This window comes from Labrus mixtus, chromosome 17 (assembly GCF_963584025.1).
Source record: "Labrus mixtus chromosome 17, fLabMix1.1, whole genome shotgun sequence".
NCBI lineage: Eukaryota > Metazoa > Chordata > Actinopteri > Labriformes > Labridae > Labrus > Labrus mixtus.
In genome coordinates, this window is record NC_083628.1 from 16078419 (window position 1) to 16098745 (window position 20327).

The window sequence follows — 20327 nt, forward strand, 5'->3', positions numbered from 1 at the left end:
GGACGTTTGACAGATAAAAAAGGGAGCTCTGCAGCAGGATCCCAACCGTGCTGAACACAGGACTGCGTGACTGGTCTGTGCATGCGGAAGGAGAGAGAGAGAGAGAGAGAGAGAGAGAGAGAGAGAGAGAGAGAGGAGAGAAGGGAGGAAGGTAGGAAAGAAGGAGGGGGGAGGGGAGCCAATTCAGCGCAGTGCAAACTGACTGGATGAGTAGCAGCCGCGGCACAGGCAGCAGCATCAGCACCACTAGCTGTAGCATCTTTCTTTGTGGCTGCTGGAGGCTGTCTTGTGGCTGCAGTAGCATCAACATCCTCCACACACACACACACACACACACACACACACACACAAATATCTGGACACAGACGTCCCCTTCTGCCTGCCTTACACACACACATGTCGTGGTGGCCACCAGAGACGAGGTAGTGAGTGACGGGGCTCGGGGGATAGAGGGACACAGGAGGAGGAAACAGGGACGACTGGTGGTAGTGCAACCGAGAGGAGGGCTGGAGCAACGCTGACTGGAGCAGCGGCAGCAGTAGCAGCGGCACCATGGCGCAAGCCGCCAAGCAGCTCCGCAAGACCAAGGACCTTGCGGAGGCCGCCGCCCAAGAGCAAAGGGAGAAGGAGGAGGAAAAGTTAAAAAAGAGGAATCGATCCAGGGACCGCAGGCGCAAGGTATGGTTTGACAATCCTGAGAAACATGGGAGGTGACGATGTTTCATACATCCATCTTTCCCTCTCTACATGCTTTCTCGATCCCTCTTAGCAGCCTCTCTCTCTTTTACTGCATCTATTGTGCAAAGATTAGTGAGTATGCAATTACACATGTATAATTACACAGTTGGTCCTGTGGCCTCAGCAGGTGCGTACATGTGTTTGTGTAGGATCACAAGTCAAGCACATATGGTCTGGTGTAGGTTGTGTTCCCTCGGTCAGACATAAAGGGGAAGGAACGGAGGCTTATCATCATTGGTATGCTGTTAGAGGTGTGACCAATATAAGCTGTTGGTTAAATAACAGGCAATCTTTTTCTCTTTCTTTCTTCTTGATTTCAGCCGTGCATGGGTGCAGCTCATTCATATTAATGCAATGCAAGTAGGGTGGAATGCATGTACGTGATTGTATGACATTTTGTGCATAAAATCACATCCCCATTAATATGCTTAGCATGCTCTGTACTTTTACACAGAGCTGTGTTCGTGTTGGATTTGGTGTCTTCCCCCATATTACAGTTTTTTCTTCACTGGGGGAGATGTAAAATGGAGGGGGAAGATGGAGGAACACTCAAACAGAACATGTAATGTTAACCTGTCTGTAAATGTTTTGTTGGTATGCATAGGCTGCATGCCCTGTCAAATTGAAAGATCTAGGCTTTTTTTGTAATGATGTGAGTTAAGGCAAAGTTCTGTTTTTTTTTGTTGTGTTGGACGTTAATCAGCAGTCACAAAGTAGGCTTGCAGGTTATCATCCTGTAGGCACAAATGCTCTCACTCGCCCCTTCGCCTCACCTCCCTACTGCACTCTCCCTCTATGACTGTTGCCTCTGGGTGCAGATTATATTAGGGTTGTGCAGCCTTGCACTCAAGCCTTGTAGCACTGACACGAGTTATGAAAAACAGTTTTTTTCCCTCTGTTCACTTGACAACTATATGCCATGTACAGTAGGCTCAGTGCAAATGCCAGCTATCTGTTCCTAACTTCTAAAGGTTGGAACTCGGGCTGTGATTAGTCAAGATCTGAAATTAATGCATTACTTTTTTAAATCGTGATTCACTGCCTACTGTTTTGTCCCTTTAGGCACACCTTGGATAAGCCATTCACAGTGTCTCCCTGTTGTCACAGTGATGGAAAAGAACAAAATGTCTAATTTCTCCTTTAAAAACTCCGTTAACGCTCAGTTAACGAGTCAAAGTTAATATCCACCTTAAGACATCAAACATTACTGTTCCTTTTATCTGTTTTCATTTAGTTTTTGATCCGTAACAAGTTAATGTCATAACCCCCGATCTACCAGAGGGTCCTTACTGTATTTCAAAATAAAAGCAGCGTTGTCTTCAAACATCAAGTTAAGTACTCTCAGACTTAAGACACAAATTCAAAATAAAAGCCTTACAATTTGTATTTTTAAATGCAAAATAATGATTAATTGCATTTAATCACAATTAACTATTGAGCGATTCATTGCAATTACACAATTTTAATAGATTAAAAGCCCTAGTCTGAGTGCACATACTGGTATTAATGTTGAGTGTGTGTGCCAAAGGAAAGGATGGACAAATGTCTTTATAGTAACTTCGAGAGTCTGTGAGCACGTTTGTGTTGAGGTAAAACACACACAATGAGTTTTTGTTGAGCTAAGTAGAGTGTAGTGCTGTTGCGATAATCGGAAAAAGAAATGACCACAATATTATAAAGCCAACCGCCGAGCATGGAGGCCACGTCACATCCGCACATGAAGTCACCTAAACCAAATGTGAATTTGCTCCTTTTGGACATTTCTGCTTTCAGCCAAATGAAAAAAAAGAGAACCAGCTAATTTAGGCAATTTGTCAAATCTGCACCAAAATGATCCCTGTGGAACGAGGAAACACGTCACATTTTAGGTCTCACCTAGCAAATAGTATCGCAACATTATCTTGTATGTGACTATTTATGTTATTATTTTCTTAACAACAATTCAATGACAATAAGTAACAGACACAAACATTCACGCAGCGCTGTTAACAGCGGACAGGCAGCTTCTGGTGTTGAAACAATACACCGTCAGGGCAGCAACAGTTATTTCCAGAATCCCCTCCTCTATAGCCTTTTGCCTTTACAGTACGATTTGGCTACAGGAAACATAATGCATAGTATCTAAAAATAATTCCAAAACTATTTCTTTTTTTTTTTTTTACCTTTAAGCAAAACAGCTATCTATTTATTACAGTGTACACATTCCTGGTGTATGGTGTGTTGTCTCAGTCAAAAGAAGGCAGCGTTTAAAAAAAATATTGATATAATTTTGCTGACTTTCACACAGAAATGTGTCGTAAATATGCGGGTTGATATTTCATAGTGGATGTGTCTCTATGTTTCAAACACTGCATCGTCTTTTCTCCGTTCACTCTCATCCTGTCTGCATTATGCAGGTTATCAGCTGGTAGCTGCGTGTGAGTCCGGCAACAATGAGCAGCTTTCTGTTAGTAACAGTACAGCCTGCTGTAGTCTATTTCTGTCAACTTGGCCAAACTCTGATCGTTTGCTCTTACTGACATTGTTCCCTTTTTTCTAGATCCTTGCTTGTGTTGTACTTACTCACTGATGTACGTTGCTTTGTATAAAAGCGTCTGCTACGTGAATTGTAGAATTGTAGAACTCTGTAAGTGTTCCCATTAGAGTAGTTGATACGTATAAAAAAATGTTTACAGACAGTCATTTTCTTGTTTACAGTTTTTTCAACCTTGTCATTATACATAACGGCAATACCAAAATGTCCCCACACCACTGATTTAAAAGACGGCAGTACTTCCTCATACTGCTGCCTCTCCATGTCAAAGTAATGTGTGAAATCTGACACTAGTATTGTCAGCTTCCCCCAACTTTAGTGCAAAGTGATTGGATGTTTAGTCACAGGGAGAAGTTTCCTCATTCCATCACATGGTCTCAACTAGCGGCAACCTCTGGTCTAGTAAAATGAAGCCAATGCGGAAGTGCAAAATCCTGTAGTTCGTCGAGTTTCCGCTTGAGGCTGGCTCCAGGAACCCCTGGAGACACATCCACACCACAGCATAAATTAACATGTTTACAGCCTGGTACAGAAAATTAAACATGTCTGATTAGTTATTGTCATCATGGGCACACACTGTACGGGGATGAATTTTTAAATAATGGCACAGTTTTGATTTTATGAACGATAAGTGTTATCCATAGTTAGGCGTGTAGCTGACATGATTGACTGGTGGGCGGGGTATAACGGTTCATCCAGAGGCTTAAAACCCGCCTCAGCCCCAGCTCTCAGCCTGTCATTAGGCTGACTGAAAGTTACGTTGAGACAGGAATACCAGCATGGCTGCTGCTGCCGATGAGCCTCCGGAGCCCCCTGCTGTGACAGATGGCTGACGTCAGGCTTCTCCCATTAATATTTACAGTCTATGGGTCTCACAGGGACACACAAACAGCCAATATTGAGAGACATACTATACATGGAAACCAAAATTACCCCAATTCACAAGTGCATATTGAATATCAAAGAACTTTGACAAAAAAGACAATAATAACGTGCAGTGCAAGATACTGTATGTGGTGTTAAATTTGCATATCATAGAAGTACGTTTCTGAAAAATAACCACGTGTGCTTAGGGGAGGAAAAACCAGCGGAGAGGAACATCAGGCAGTTTCACATCAAATCATTTGCTAGCCTTGTGTACACAAATTGATGACTGGAGATATACTCCTATTAAGTTTTTTTGAAGTAAAATGCTTCTGCATGCTGACAGAATTTGTTGAGCAGCCACAGTATGCTCATATGCTACTTTAGTCTGTTTATCTTTTAGCAGAGCTGTTGCTGTCTATGAGGGACGAAATCAGCCGCGTGTGGGCACTCGTAAGGCAACTGCTGCAACAGCATCTCGATCAGAGTGTTTTTTTAGTGTGAATGCAGCCGTTCCGGGTGCTACTACTGAAACATAGTCTGTGCTGTCCAGCAAGGTACTGATTTCACTACTTCGGGCACCCAATCCTTTACAATACAGGGTGGGACTTGTTGCCCAGGAAACAGAGGAAACTGATGCTTGTCAGCAGATTATCACAGAGAAAGTGATTTTGTAGGATCAGATAGCCTGGCATGTTACAGCTCTTGTTTTATACAAACAAAAAGTAGATGATTAAAGCTTTAAACGCAAATGAGCTGCGTCTGACCACGCCCCTCTTGAAGGGTTTGGGTGGCTCAGGCTTTCTTACACCATGTCCTGTTGTTAACAGTGAGAAGGCAGACTCAGAGGGGGAACAAACACCTAGCTTCAAAGTCATGATGTGGAAGATGTGGAAATTATCCCCGCAAACTGTTAAAACTTAGCTGAGTTATAACAAAGAAAAAACGGCATACTTTTGTGTTTGGTATAGTTATGGTTTTACCACACAAGAATCACATTCATGAAGCCTTCTTCATGAATGGCTTCTCTAATCTTTTACGGTCAACTTTGCTATGAACACCTTCATTGTGTGACATTTTATAAGCCTATTTTGTCATTTCTAACAAGGCTCTGCCTTAAGGATTCTGTGCACATATGTCTTGCATCTAAATTGTTGCCATATCATCTTTGTGGAGCTCACATTGGCTACCTATGTTTTTGGTGCTGCACAATCAATCACTACTGAAATATAGGTCAGTGTATTAATAGAGACACAAAATCCCAATTTACTATTTTCTTAAAATGTGAAATTTGAGTTGAAAATTTTTTCATTTTTGACACATATCATTTAACTATTGAAATGTAATTTCAAATGTAATGTTGTAAGTCAATGAAGCTTTTATGTGTAAGATTTCATTACGGCCCATCGATTCGTAACCACTCTCTATTAAATCTGTCTCCTAATGGAATGGCTTGAGATGCCTTAAATTTGGCTTCACTGTAGATTAGGAAAACCTAGGCACAATTTTTCATGAATTTTCCTGTTTTCATAGACCAAAATTACTGGCTTCTTCCTAACTATGCTCTTTCTTTAATAGTTTTCAGGAATTTTTGTTATCAGTCATTAAGCAACAAAACTCATAATTTCAATCAATGCTTAGGTCAATGTAGAGAATCACTGTTATACTGTCATCTGTATATTGTCATTGCTTAAGGAGCATTACAGGTTTCCATAACAAATCATATTAAAAAAAAAATCCATCTCTGGTCCACTTTACGATTGAATGGCTTTACTCCCTCACTCTAACCTCAATCATCAAACAAGCTGCTTTATCTATCTGTTCACTCTGTATCTGACGTGAGCCACTTGCTCCAGTAGATTGTTTCAATGCACCAGTAAGGAATGAGGAAGCAAGTCAAAGGGACAGAGAGGGAGAAAAGAGGCACGGGCAGGTCTTAATGTTCCCGCGATGTTAATTAGCTCCATTCGATGTAAATCAAACTCGGCAGCATGGCATCTCTCCTTTCTTCTCCCCTTGCTCAAAGGTCATTCACTACAGTGCCAATGGAGATTCTATCAGAACTCTGAATGGAGTGGACAGTAATTTAGTTAAAGAACCTGCAAAGAAGATGCAAGGGCATGCTGCCATCTGCCTTAGATGCATTTCCTATAGCTGCAGAGTCTGAAGCTTGGAACAGATTTAAAAGCTTTCCTCACGTATAATGACAACTCAAGTAATGAAAAAACACACATTTTGAGAAGTATAGGGAAAGACTTTTAAATAAAGCAAACCAAAATCTAATATGCTTAGCCTAATGAGCTTCTTTTTATTTTTTTTTTGCATGATCAGTTCGGTGTTTTGTAAGGGAAGCAATTTGATCGCACCTGATAAATTATAACAGCACATTCACTCTGTGTGCAAATGTGTCGTTAACATACAAACAGCAAACTTGCATCCTCTCGATGATTGTGACCAATATTTACAGTTAAGGATGAAATTTCTAGTATCTGGTAAATATTCCGGGTGATAGTTGCTGGAAACGAACGTAGGACTTTACCCAGAGGAGCAAGGCTGGAAACCCATGTGAATACAAAAGTCCATGTTGATCTTTTTTTTTTTTTTAGTTACATGCTCAACATCATTAAAAAACGGGTTGTCACATACGTAGGCAGGTATATCACGTAGGAGTCACCAACATACACCGAGCTTAGCATTTTCATTTTAACACCATATCTGATAATGCTGGACGAATAGGTTGGGGGACAGGGGGGTGGGCTGTGTTATGATTTAAAGAGAAAAAAATGATAGTTGCTCATAGTAGAGTAATAACAGGAGTGTGAAACCCAACTCAATGTAATGCATTGTGTAATATGAAGAATACATTCTGGGGGTCAATTCATGACCGTAGTGACAAAATCTATTCTTTACTCACTGGCTAAACTCCTGCCATTATGAATTACAATCTGATCATGCTGTGGTCTTTCTGTCTAGCATCATTGATCACAGCTGTATGTTTACTAGTCACCGGTCACAACAGACCAATGACTGATGATTGATTTTTTTATTGATTTATGCTTCAATGAATTAGGGTTGTCCAGATCAAGGGTTTTTTTTCTACCTTAATCCCCATTTAAGTCCTTTAACATTGATTATCTGCTGACACGGTCTGATACCATGCTCATATTTAAGTAAAGGTTGATTAAGATTTGTCTATGACACATTGAAGTGACAACTGTACTTACTTACACACAACATGTCCTCAATACTTTTGATTTACTAAAGGTTTGCATGTGTAAATAAACGTGTGGAAACTTAATATCGCCCACAAACAAATGTACCAACTGATGTTCTGAGGATCGCCTGTTTCAAATGCGCGTTTGCTCCAATTGATATGCAATATTGGGCGTTTCTACCATAGTGTGTAAAATACTTGAAAATGCAATTGAGTTAATTTAGTACACACATTGCGATTGAACAGGCCTGAACACAATTGCAGTGATTGTACGGTGTCTGTATTTAACACCTTTGAAAAGAAGGTGTTAATCCAGGTGCCCAGTGTTACACACAGATGGCTGCTGTAGCGAGGATAGGCACAATGAAAGAAGGCGTAAAGAAAGCGCTTTTTTCACTGGTGTTAACATGTTTGGGATGACAGAAAAATAACTGACATGCTTTTATTTTTATTCCCACTCAATAATCTTTAACAAAGAACACCGTGATTAAACATAAATTTAGAGCCAAACGAAACTGAACATTCCCCGCCACTATAGCCTCAAGAAAATGAATATTTATATGTCTGTCTTCCTATTTTCCTCTTCTGGCCGACTTTACATTTTTAACTGGGGATTTCCTCTTTCGCGTGTTATGCGTCTCTCCCCCAGTGAGCTACTATACTCCATATAAACCTCACCACTACCCAATCTTCAAGCCCTCTTACAGATATTTATGGCCATTGTCAGACCAGACACAGTGCTGACCAGCTGGCTGCTGTGCGCAACAATGGCCCGAGTGTCGCACCCGAGCGCTCCCGCCCAGTAGATGGCAAATCATCTTAAAGAGATGAAGGGAAGAGAAGAGAGACCCTGTTTTTTCGCCGAGGTTATATTATTAGCCTTATATAATAACCCTATCTTCCATCTTCTCATTTCATATCTTGTTCTTCTTGTTTTACCAACGGCATTGACGTTCTCACTTATACTCTCCCACATCGTGTTTTCCTTATATCAAGATTGATTTGCTGTAGCTTGAAAATATCTTTATTTGCCTCTTCCACTAATACTTGTCATGCCATGGGACTGAATTTCATGTTGCGCTTGTGGTCATTCTGTCCAAACTCTTCATGAAGTAAACTAGTAAAACATGCAAAAGCCTACTTTAAATGCTACCACCTCCATAATATTTGCACCTGTTTATCATTTGCAATGTGTTGGAATGAACACCCAATTTAGTACTCCTTACTTATCTTAGTAAATCAGGCCCCAAGAGTGCTGTAACGGGTAAAGAGAAGATTAACACACTTTTGAAGTTTTGCTCATTTGTGTAATGAAGTGATGCTTCTTTCCTAAAAAACACGATCCCTGCGATCAGCTTGGGATTTCTCTACTATGAATACAACATCAATGCCAAATAATTTCCAAACATCTGTTCTGATTTGGTCTTTTGAATCGTAGCAACAAATCCAGATTTAAATTCCAGTATGGCAAACCTCTTCATCACTTTGACACAACAGTCAGATGGGTATTGATGCACACCAATAATCAATTCTTAATGAAGGGTTTGTAATTACACGGCAATGATAGGATACAAATATGGATAACTTGTACTTATAATGAAATAATGTGAATGATGAAGTATATGAAAATGCTTAGTCATCTTTGATTTTTTTGGGTTCATTCCCAGTTCTCTAGAACTAATGGCACAGACTAATCTGGGACATAAAACCTTTTATTGTAGTAACTGAGCATGAGTCTCCTCAGGCCTCAACATTTCAGAGTTACCTGCAGGCCTGTACTTATTACGATGGATTCAAAGATCTGCTAATGGATAGAGTGTGCTTTTTCCTGTACATGTGTGTGTGCAAGGCTTACTCGTGTTTTCGACAGAGAGGTCAGTGTGCATGCACGCACTTATGGTTTGTGTGTGAAATAGCAGGGCTGCAGGGTATCTCATTCAGCTTTTATGTAACCTTATGGATACCCATCCTTAATTAGCCAAAACTTGACTCTGCTTATCTGCCTCTTTCTGTTCATCCTCACACAGAAATAACAAACAGAGCAATGACAGTATGATGCCCAAGGTTGTTGATTAAAAGTTGCATCATCTGCATATTAAATTATTCCAAATATTCGTTAGACGAGGGAAAAATGTTTGGCTAAATCATTTGCGAGGGCTTTGGGTGCAAATGTATAGATTTTTAAGGTTATTCACGTCATTACAATGCACCACAAGAATAGTTTCATCCCATCTTATAACCATACACTTCATCAAACACCACTGTGAAGTGCATGGGCATTTGATTAACTACAGGTTAGGCAGTTTAATGCCACAAGAAGCCCAATGCACATAGTGCATGACAGGAAAGTATTGTGCTCCTTCGTCACATGATATATCTTTATACATTTTCTATGGGACAGCTTTTCTACTCAGCAGTTGTCACTTTGTCTCATTTTCTTTTTCAGATATCAAACACATCAAGCATTTTGCTCACAGGGATGTCATTTTAGTGCTTCGAAGCAGTGTGTATGTTGTCCCAGATTTTACCTATGTGTAAAACAGAAACTTAGTTATGGTGTATTTGGGAGGTGAGGGCGAGTGCTTTGAGAGTTTGGCTCCTAAGGACCTCTCCTGTGATCTAAGGGACTATTGTATATGATGTGTCCTTTTTTTGTTCGTTTTTTTGCTATACACTGCCTTCACTATATTTGTTTAAAAGTTGTATTCATACATTTGTCAGACATTCAATTTGGGCAACATGAGGTAGTAAATTGATTGTGATTCGAAATGTCATCCCTCATTTTTAAACTGTTTTGTTCATCAGCATTATCTTAGAAATATGTCAGAGTCTTAAGCTTAGCTTTACATGATAGATGTGCGTCTGTCTTTTGTGCAAGAAAGTTATATGTTTTCCTCTAAGTGTGTTTTTTTAATATGTCAATATATATATATATATAATAGTTTTCCTTGTTGCAGTACACACAGTTAAGTTTTACTGTTTTAATAATAAAAATTAGATAACCCATCAATACTCATTTGCTTCTTGATGGGTTCTACTGAAAAAAGGTTCAGGTTGTTCGGGATGTAACTTTAGCTTTAACCAGTCGTTAAATAGTACAGGCTAAGCATGTTTTTCTATAACGCAACAGTAATCTGTCGCATAATAATGTGGGCTGGTGCCTCCTCATCCTCTCTGAGGAAGGAGAGGGAAGGATGAGCCAAGGTCAAGCAGAGCAAAGCAGCACTCAGCTTGGCCCAAAGCAGCCACAGGCTATATTTACCTGCCAGCCTAGGATTACAGTGCATCTGAGACCAGAGCCAGCCTTCTATCTACACACCACTATACTATGTGCTAGTCGGGCACCTACTTGGATACTGTATCTGATTATTCTCTGTATCTGTGCCTGCTCAAGCAACACAGGAAGAGACATGAAGAGAGGCATGATGGCTGATGTTTATCAGTCTTCTCTGAGGGCTTATATTTTGATGTAGAGATCATTGTGATTTTAGATAATCTTACTTTGCCAGACACCTTTGATAAATATCTGCAAAGTCACTTTGCTCAGTGCAAAGCATTAGCTCACACATTTATGTTTGTTGCATTTGGAGTAAAGAAAAGCTTAGGTTTATGAATACATTCATCTTTTTCATTTTGAGTTATATATATATATACATAATATTATTAATAATAATATAGATTTTAAGTATTTTTAAGAATAACTGACATGCACAGGAATCAACTGAAGTTATCCAGTTCCCAACTTGATGACCTTACTGTTTTTGCCTTTATATATTTTTTCAATACGTAGCTGACTAATAATGATTTTAGTTTATATATTCAGGTTTAACTAGATTGTTAAAGAGTAAGGGTAGGGAGTTAGGATGAATTGTGTTGGAAGATAATGTAGTCCTACACCGTATCTTTGTCTCGTATTCATATCTACCAAACATTTGCGTTAAACAGGTTACAGTTTAGAGGTTGGGTTCTTGTTTTTTTGACATGGCATCAGCTGGTGTGTGAGGGCCACTATGGATGGCCCATTAGATCAGTGCAGTCTTTGAGTTCCCAAAAAGTCACAGTTCATCTGCCAGCCTGTTCCTGTAATTTAGACCATCCATCATCATTGTTAGCAAGGCCAACACATGTGAGTGTTTGGCATGCAGAGGGAGGGGAGACAGCTGTAAATCTTTTGGAAAAGTTTATTGTGACCCTGGGGTCAGTCCGCAGGCAGTCTAAAGTGACGAATGTTACCATGGTGATTACTCTGTGACACGGTGGGAAGATGAAGGGATGGGCAAAGCCATACCTTGGTTGTTTATGATGAGATGTCTAACTTACTTCATGCACTGATTGCCAGCTAGACATGAAAGTGGGAAAAAAAAGCTTTTTGCTTGAACTACACTCTTGAACTCCTCTTCAGAGTCCTAGATTTATGTGGATGCTGAGTTTGGTTTCAGATCCCAGTGCTTCTGATGAGACTACATCAATAAGAAAACATGAGTCACATAGCAATTGTGTTCCAGATTTGACTGAGATTTATTTTACATCCCAAGCAACTCAGACTGTTATATCAGGAGGGAAATCTAAAATATATAATTTACATAATTGACCTACATGCAGTGTTTACTTAATTCTAATTCCTCTAATAATGAAGCATTCTTATTACAGATCATTAACATCAGTATGCAGAGTCTTTGAGGGCCGCTAAGCCTAAGAATCATTAAAGAAAGACCTAAAGTAATTCTGACTGGCACGATGCCACACACACTGATACCCGCAAAGAGCACACACACACACACACACACTTAGAGCTTGAGATTGGCATTATGTAATGGAATTACTGCTCCTCAAGGTCTACATGGATCATGTGGCCTACAGGAGTCCACTAATGCACTGAAGCAGCCGCTCTCAGGCACACCCTTACTCCATCTCTCTCCTCTTCTGCATGGTCTAACCGCCCCCCCCCCCCCCTCTTTTACAGCACTTATGGTGGCTACTGGACACAAAGCATGATCAACAACCAAAGATTTCATATAGATCTGAAGCATGTGAGTTTTCATGATCTCATTACATCATCGTGGTATAGCTATCTTTGTCACTTGAAAGTGCTTGAAAAGATAGCGCATGCCACATCGTAGACATTGAATGAAGCTTGATTTAATTTTAAGATTTAGTCCAATAGAAAAAGGACATGGAAAAAAACATCAGTGCAGTTTGATGTCATTGCCTGAGTATACCTGTATATACAAATATTATGATTTTTAGTTTGTTCCTATTCATTCAATTCACTGATTTGTGATGTAACCTTGAACCAGTTTCCCTAAAGAGGTAACCTTTAATTTTTTCACATTAGAGCATGCACGTGTTATATGGTTTAATTGTGTATCTCTGTGTGTTCAAGCGTGTCACCATCATGAAAAAGGGTGTCATGTGTCACTGGGATTGCTGCCTGATGGCAGATGGAATGGCTCCCCTCTCTTTAGTCTCATCACTCAGTAAGCAATCTATGGTGTTGGACAGAACACCCCCCCCCCCCCCCCCCCTCCCCCCGTCCCACAAACACACAGAAACATACACACACTAACTTAAAAGAAATCAAATTGATGGGGTTAAAGCGTGAGTGCTTGTGCTGTATATTGGTTAACGAGGTTGGAGACTCCTGAAAAGGACAGAATATTGCATCAGCAGTTTTGAAACATCACTGCCAAGACCAGCTGCCATTCATTCAATGCTATCACTTTGCACTCCCTGCTCCAAAAGAGAGAGCTTGCATCAGCACCCATTGACGGGAGTCAGGGTGAGAACACGATGGCAAGGGTAGACAGTCAGAAGCAAACGTAAACTGAAGTCTTTCATCTCAGTGCCCTTTAAATCAGTGTGTGCCTTATGCTATATTCCCCTTACAGCAAAACCCTCTTTTTTCTTTCCTCATGTATGATATTAGGAATGTGTCATTATGCCAATCATATGAATGTAAAAAGAAAAAAGAAACCAATCAACAGCAATGTACGTTTCCCACTGTCCTTGTCTGCTGTACAAAGTCATTGAGATGGAAAATCCACACTGAACTTGTATGAATACTTCATAGCTAATTCAATTTTAAACTCTAGATGGAAGAAGTGAAAGTGAAGCAACTGTTTGTTATTTCACCATGCCCTCAGCTCTTTTCTCCAACATCTAGTCTTCTCCCTGCTCTTTGCAGCAACTATCTCTCTGAATCCTCATCATCTATTTTCCCTTCTCCCTCCTCTCTCTTTTCTCTATCAATTTGTCTTCTCTTCTATGCTGCCTCATTAGCTGTTTCCTTGTCTCCTCCTATTTTCACCACACTTACTTCTTCTGATGTTTTAACAGTTGAAGCAGGGGAGGAGTGCAGCTACATGTTCACTGAAAATGCCTTAGTGTTGCTACTTTTTTTAAATTTAGTATATGTTAATGTGTTAATATAATTCAGCTCATCTCTGGTCTAAGTCCAGTACCGGTATATGAAAATGTAGAAAATGTAAGGGTGACTCTTTGAACCTTCCATCGATCCATTCTCTGTCCCTTATCTGAGGTCACGGTGGCCCAGGAACATCTTCCAGCTTCCAGGGCGTTCCTAGGCCAGATTGGATATATAATCCCTTAAACGGTGTTTTGGGTCTACTCAGTTGGGTGTGCCGGGAAAACCTCCAAAGAGATGCGTCCAGGAGTCATCAACTGACCAACTCAACTGGCTCCTTTTTTAATGTGAAGGTGTGGCTGCTCTACTCTGAGCTGCCCCTGAATTTCTGAGCTCCTCTCCCTATCTCTAAGGGTGAGCCCAGACACCCTCTAAAAGAAAATAATTTCAGCTGCTTTCATCTGCGATCTTATACTTTTGGCCACTACCCATATCCTTCAGGTTCAGCCCCCCTCTTCATCACAACGGTCCAGTAAAACACCTGCATTACTGCCAACACTGAACCATTCTTCTTGCCAATCTCAAAGTCCACAAGACCCCGAGTTATTTAATATCCTTCACTGGGGGCAAAGGCTCCCTTCCCACTCGGAGGGAGCAATCCACACTTTTTCGGCATGAGAATCATGGCCTAAGACTTGTGAGTGCTGACCATCATCCCATCCGCTTTGCACTCTGCTGCAAACCTTCCCAATGGCTGCTGGAGGTCCCAGCATGAGGAAGCCAACAAAACGAAAGTTATCTGCAAAATGCAGAGATGAGATTTTGAGGCCCCCAAACTGAAACCGTCCATTCCATATTTTCTCTTCTTTACCACTACGTCCATGTCCGCCATATTCACTTGTTTGAATTGCGTCCAATCACTGAATTGTATCCACTCTGAAACTCACCTGCTTGCAGTTATTGGCAGGTGTTAGACATGATGATGATTGAGTGACATAACTTTTGTATAAGTCTATAGTCTATTTTTTTAGGAGAAAGCTGCTGACTTTACCTTTTAATATGTTGGTATTTGCCATCCTGTAATTTTGAACTTCCTGTCTGTGTTGTGACTGTGTAGCTTAGGGTCTGATGATCACGCAGAGACACAGCATGCGGGTGGGTATCAGCTGCATATTAACAAGATGCTCCTTTCACGTTTGTGCAGAGCTGTAGTCATGTATTAGTTCAGGTAGCATCAACTACTGAAAAAACAAATATCACAATACTTTTTGATCTAATCCTAGCATGCTGGACTTAAATGTAGCAGTTACATAGCAGTAACAGTACATTTCCAATTACAACGTAATTAGGAAAACAAATAAGAAAAAATTATAAACAAATTACAGTAGTGATTACTTATACTATATGATCTTAATTACCCAAACATCTGCATGCTATAATCAATTGTAAGCCTCCATGTTTGCCCTAATGTCCATTGTTCATTCGAGAATTCTGAGTTTGGACTGCAAATGACTGAGTTAGACCTGCTTATAGTTTGTTCGGCTATGAGAAGTAGCTGAAAGATCAGGAAAATATTAAGAGGATGAACTTTTTTCTACCATCTCCAAGGTCAATAATTAGTCTGTTATTTAAAGCTCACACATACATTATCTCTACACGCGCTGTAGTTCAGTAGTTACATAAGCAGAGTGCTGAAACTGAAAACCCCGTGTAAGATAGCCCATACACATTTTGCTGCCTCTTCCCAAAAGCCTGTCAAATGTCTGTATACCCAGGATTCAAACGATTAAAAGGCTTTCTCTGCAGGATCCCTGACATGCTGTTTCAGGAGCACAGACTCATTTTACATGTCATTGCCACTGCCTCATCATTCTAGCACTGTAGTTGCAATACCAGGGTCAGCTCTGTACTAACTTACCAGCCCGGCTTATTCCCCAACATAAAACATCTGTAAAATCTCAAATTTAGAAATTCATCTAAAAGTAATATTACCTTATATTTTCTTCTTAAATCATAACAGATCCTAACTTCATATTGTTGTTTTATCAATTTGTTTGTCAACAGAGGATGCCAAATGTTAATTTACTGCTTAATGTTTATCGCCAGCTTTATTAACTTACATGGATTTTTCTTGTCCGCTAGCCCATTGCACACTGTTTGCCCTTTTCCTTCTCTCTGTCCTTTTATCTCAATGTCTCTATCTCTTGCTCTATCCTTCCCTGAAGCTCTTCCCTAATGCCAGGATGATATTGAACGCAGCCCATTGATCCAACGTCAACCCTTATTTGACTAACAAGCAGCATAAGTTTAACACATTCAAACATTCCCCAACACTGGATAATAGATCAGAGTATCTTCATTTCTTTCTCTATTGCCTAATATCCCTCTCCTCCTGTTTTTAAGTAACTAACATATTTGCAAGGGTAATTTTTACTCTGTATCTTGTGTATCAGTTAGCACTCGTCTATAAGGCAACCATTAGCTGTCTAAACTGAGTTAGAGGCTAAGTACAACAAATATGTAAATGTTAACACTGTAGTCTGCCAAAACTGCTTGTGAGTCATACATGATGATTTTCTGGCCTTAAGATGGTTTCAAATTAGCAGGAAAACACGAACAGATGGAAATGTAATACTGCTCTGGAGGCACGGAGTGTGGAACGGTATCATGATTTCAACAACTAGAATTTTTGTCAAAATAGTTAGACAAAGAACGACTTAATGACAAAACAGGAAAAAGCGTACTACAGATGTTTGTGCTTTCCCTGCCTAATTATCATTTCATTTGCTTCCTATCATCTGCTGTTTACTTCCTGTCAACATGTTACTAAGTCACAAGAGCACAAAGCAGGGCACGTGTATTGGCTGCTGCCACTGTATGTTCCACCCTATACGTTTTTTTTGGCAGCAGGATATAAAAAGAAAAAGAAAAATTCAAACCAACTATTAGACAATATGCGGCTGTGGCTCAGTGGTAGAGTTGTTCGCCTCTCAGGGCGGTTGGGAATTCGATCCCCAGCTCCTGTAATATGTTGAATGTCAGAATGTCCTTGGGAAAGACACTGAATCCCAAATTGCTCAAGCTGCAAAGTAAGTGGTGTATGAATAGTAGTATTTTGTTTGTTTGACCAAACCTTTCACTCAAACATCATGGCTAAGTTAGCTACACCATAACATGTCACTTGACTTTCACCTTTGACCCTGATTTTTGATTAGCTGCTTTCACCGATGAGCTATACAGACCTTGTACTTTGGTAAGAACAGTATTGCCAGGACAGGTTAAACCGCAATACCTGACTAAATTGCTTGATTTACATATGCAATCAAGCAATTTTTACGATATACAGAAAACCCTCTAACACACACAAACATCTGTGACTCAAGCACATAAGGTGTGTTGATTGTGGCCTGATGGTAATGAATTAAAGTGACTCAGCAGTTTTAGGAAGGAACGACTGACTTACAGGGTCACACGCTTTGTGCTGATGTCTTTGCACCAGTGGTCTCATGGGGTACGCCAAGGTGAGAGGACATATGGGCACACATATTAAAATGCCCCTCTAATCCTATCTCAAGCTGAGCCTTCTTTTTCATCAGAATTCAAGACACCAGGCTTACTGAACCTTGCAGAAAGAAGTCAGTGATTGATTACACTATAATTTGCATTTCCCTAAGGGAATAAATGGGAAACAAACAACCCTCGCTGTTGTGAATGCAGCATGCTATCTCACATACCAATCTGTGTCAGGTTGCCACATCTGTATGTACTTCTAAATGACAATGTCTGTGTAGGTTCTCAGTCATCATGGTAAATTCAAAGCTTGATCCAAAGGCAACTGGACTTCAAGATCTTCAACCAAGTCCAGTTAACTTTGGATCAAGCTTCAACTCTAAATGAAAAGCTTCCGTCAAAGAAATGCTAGACTCTCAAATAGGTCACGAACAGGCATCGTTATGACATAGTAAAATAGGTTTTGACATCTTTTCATGAGCTACTGTACACTGCTTTGAATTCTGGTAAAGTAGATATCGCCTTTTAATTGTACTTAATATATTCATTGTGTTTCTGTTTCAAAACCACTTTCCATATTTTAAGAAATATCTGACGAAACTGATGTATTTCACTGCAGCTATAAGTTCCCAAGAGTCATCCATCTCATGGTTAGAACATGGTTTAGGGGCCTTTCTGTGTGACATGAAATATTAATTAGAGAGACAATGCTTAACACAGAGATTGTCCTCAATTCCAAGTCCATGTTTGTTACATCATGAAAGGTCTATCATTTGAAGGTGTTGTACTGTACTGCATGTAAAACATTAACACAATTATGAATCATGCTCACAAACAATAGACACATTTTTTAAGACAGACAATTCATCCTAAAATGGAATCACCATTTTAATACTCCTTTTCCCCCTGTATTGCCTGACATTGGTAGTTGTCATGTGGACATGCCTGGATTCAGTGGTGTACAGTATGAGTATCACGTGTTTGATACACAACACAGACAGACTAGCATCAGCAACTGGTGAATGATGCGGATGACTGATGGTGCTCCAAACGATGCGCAGCTTTCTGCAAATGCAGTGTGTCAGCTTGTCTAGCCTATATTTTTAGCTCTCCCTGGTGCATACGGTTTATTATAGCATGAGCTCTGGAAAGAGCTGAGTGACTTCTCATTGTGACATCATATAATGTGTCATACAGTCACCCTGCTACCTCCTCAACATATTTGTTCATCAGCTCTTCTTCTTGATAAAGCTTCACTATACATTTTAGCTGAAGTATAGGTAAATAAAAGTCTGCATTAGCTTAACTGAAAAGCTTGTGTTTAACAGGTACAACCTCACAAACAGCTGTGTTGGGATTATTTCTGCTATTTTGCGGTCTTGAGAGCTCATCTTGAGGGAGGGATTATTTCAGAAATGTTCAGCAGTTAAATATTTTGTGTGGGTCTGCGTTTAATGTCGCTGATCTTCTTAGTGTCTGCTCTTGCTCAGGGCCCATTTTTATCAGTACGTTAAAGAGTTCAGATCCTGATTCACTAAGTATGGCAGTTTCTCATTTTCTCCCGTCCTCCCTTTCTTTCTCTCACTTCTCTCATATAGACTTTATGGAAAACAGTTATTTGTTGGCCTTTGGGGACAGACCACTTGCTTTAGCTTCTAATTGTTAGGCTATGTGTCACCACTACTGGACCTCTTGCTTCAGGCCTGACCCAGGTATCAGCCAGGGGTTTGTCCAACTGATGGATGGCTTCTCGTGGGCTAAAACGCCCCTTGTGAACCTGCACAGAATGCTGAATCACGAGGAGCAGGCTCTATTGACTGGCCTCAGGGAGTGGTCACCACCCCATGAAATCCATCAGACCAGCAATTTGTGGCTGAGGATAATGCCATTTTTCTCTCAGTGTGGCATGTGAGGATGATTTGCTATTTTGTGGTTCTAGTTTTATTAATTGTGAATATTTGTCATCATGTCATATTTATTAAATACCATGTCTCTGTAGCATGTTACATTCTAGAATGGAATTCAATTGACATACCAGATTATAATAACATGTTTTAAAAAGGCATTTTACTTAATTAAAGTTCGTTTTAGACGCAATAAGAATAGCAAGGCAGAGCTGACACTGCTATTCTTAATGCTAATGCTGCATCATTGCTATTTTTAGAACCAGTTATAGTGGTAGTTGTTTGTTCACAATAATGGCAGTAAGTACCCGTTCCCCCCTGAGATCTTATCTTCTTGTTTATCGTGCTTTCGTCCTCTATGATTTCTCCTCCCTCATTCCTTGATCAGCACCTCTGTTTCCCCCGTCCCTCTCACAGCATGTCACCCACTGGTAATACTCTGCACCAACTGGGTGATTAGTGACAACCCGCAGTCCCATACACAGACATGCACAGTGGGGCCCAGCTCACCGTGCTCATGGCTGAACATACAGCTTCCATACGTATGCACAGACACATGCAGATATGAAAACACAGACAGATATTTAATGGTCCTGATATCTATTTTTCTTAGATAGAAGAAGAAGAATCGAATATATTTATCATCGTAATGAGTGAAGTGTAATACAGAGGGCTTGATGGTTGCTCTGCTGTCTGCTTTTGCACCCATTGAGCATGTGCAAATGAGTCAGAAAGAAAAAAAAGCACATGCAGAAGGTTAAAGTAACCCCTAACTGTGCCGAGGAGCAAACAGCGTCTCTCTGTGCGTGCCATCTTTAATTGAATGTATAAAGCTAATATGCATTCATTTAGGGGAAAATAATAATAGCTTAATTCACCATCACTGGCACTAATAGCGACATGCAGTTCGAGTAAAAAGTTATTTCTGTTGAGACTTGGGGGTAACTGTGCCACAGTATTTCTAAGGAGATGTTACGCGCAAACTTTCCAATGGTACACAGCTATGCCTCTGTATGACTGAAAAATAAATTACTAAGTCTGTAAATAGTTATTTTTAATGACTGTCGTTAATATAACAGGGTGTGGGGCTGTCAACACTTCATCAACATGTGGAGACACTTTGGAACTCTTGTGGATGTGAGTGTTGTTATTTCTAAAGGTTGTCCCCTGTTTTCTCCATTCAGGGAGGAAGCCTCGTTG

The 20327-nt window shown here is 40.2% G+C and overlaps 1 protein-coding gene across 4 annotated transcripts in view; it reads left to right on the top strand.

The window, feature by feature from the left end:
* The first annotated feature begins 344 nt into the window (after positions 1-344).
* ank1b (ankyrin 1, erythrocytic b) overlaps positions 345-20327 on the top strand; it is a 77885-nt gene continuing 57902 nt past the window's right edge. For all 4 annotated transcript variants that reach the window (XM_061061118.1, XM_061061119.1, XM_061061120.1 and 1 more), the window contains exon 1: positions 345-678. In XM_061061118.1, coding sequence (XP_060917101.1) covers positions 553-678 — 126 coding nt within the window. In that variant the 5' untranslated portion in view covers positions 345-552. The remainder of the gene's footprint in view (positions 679-20327) is intronic.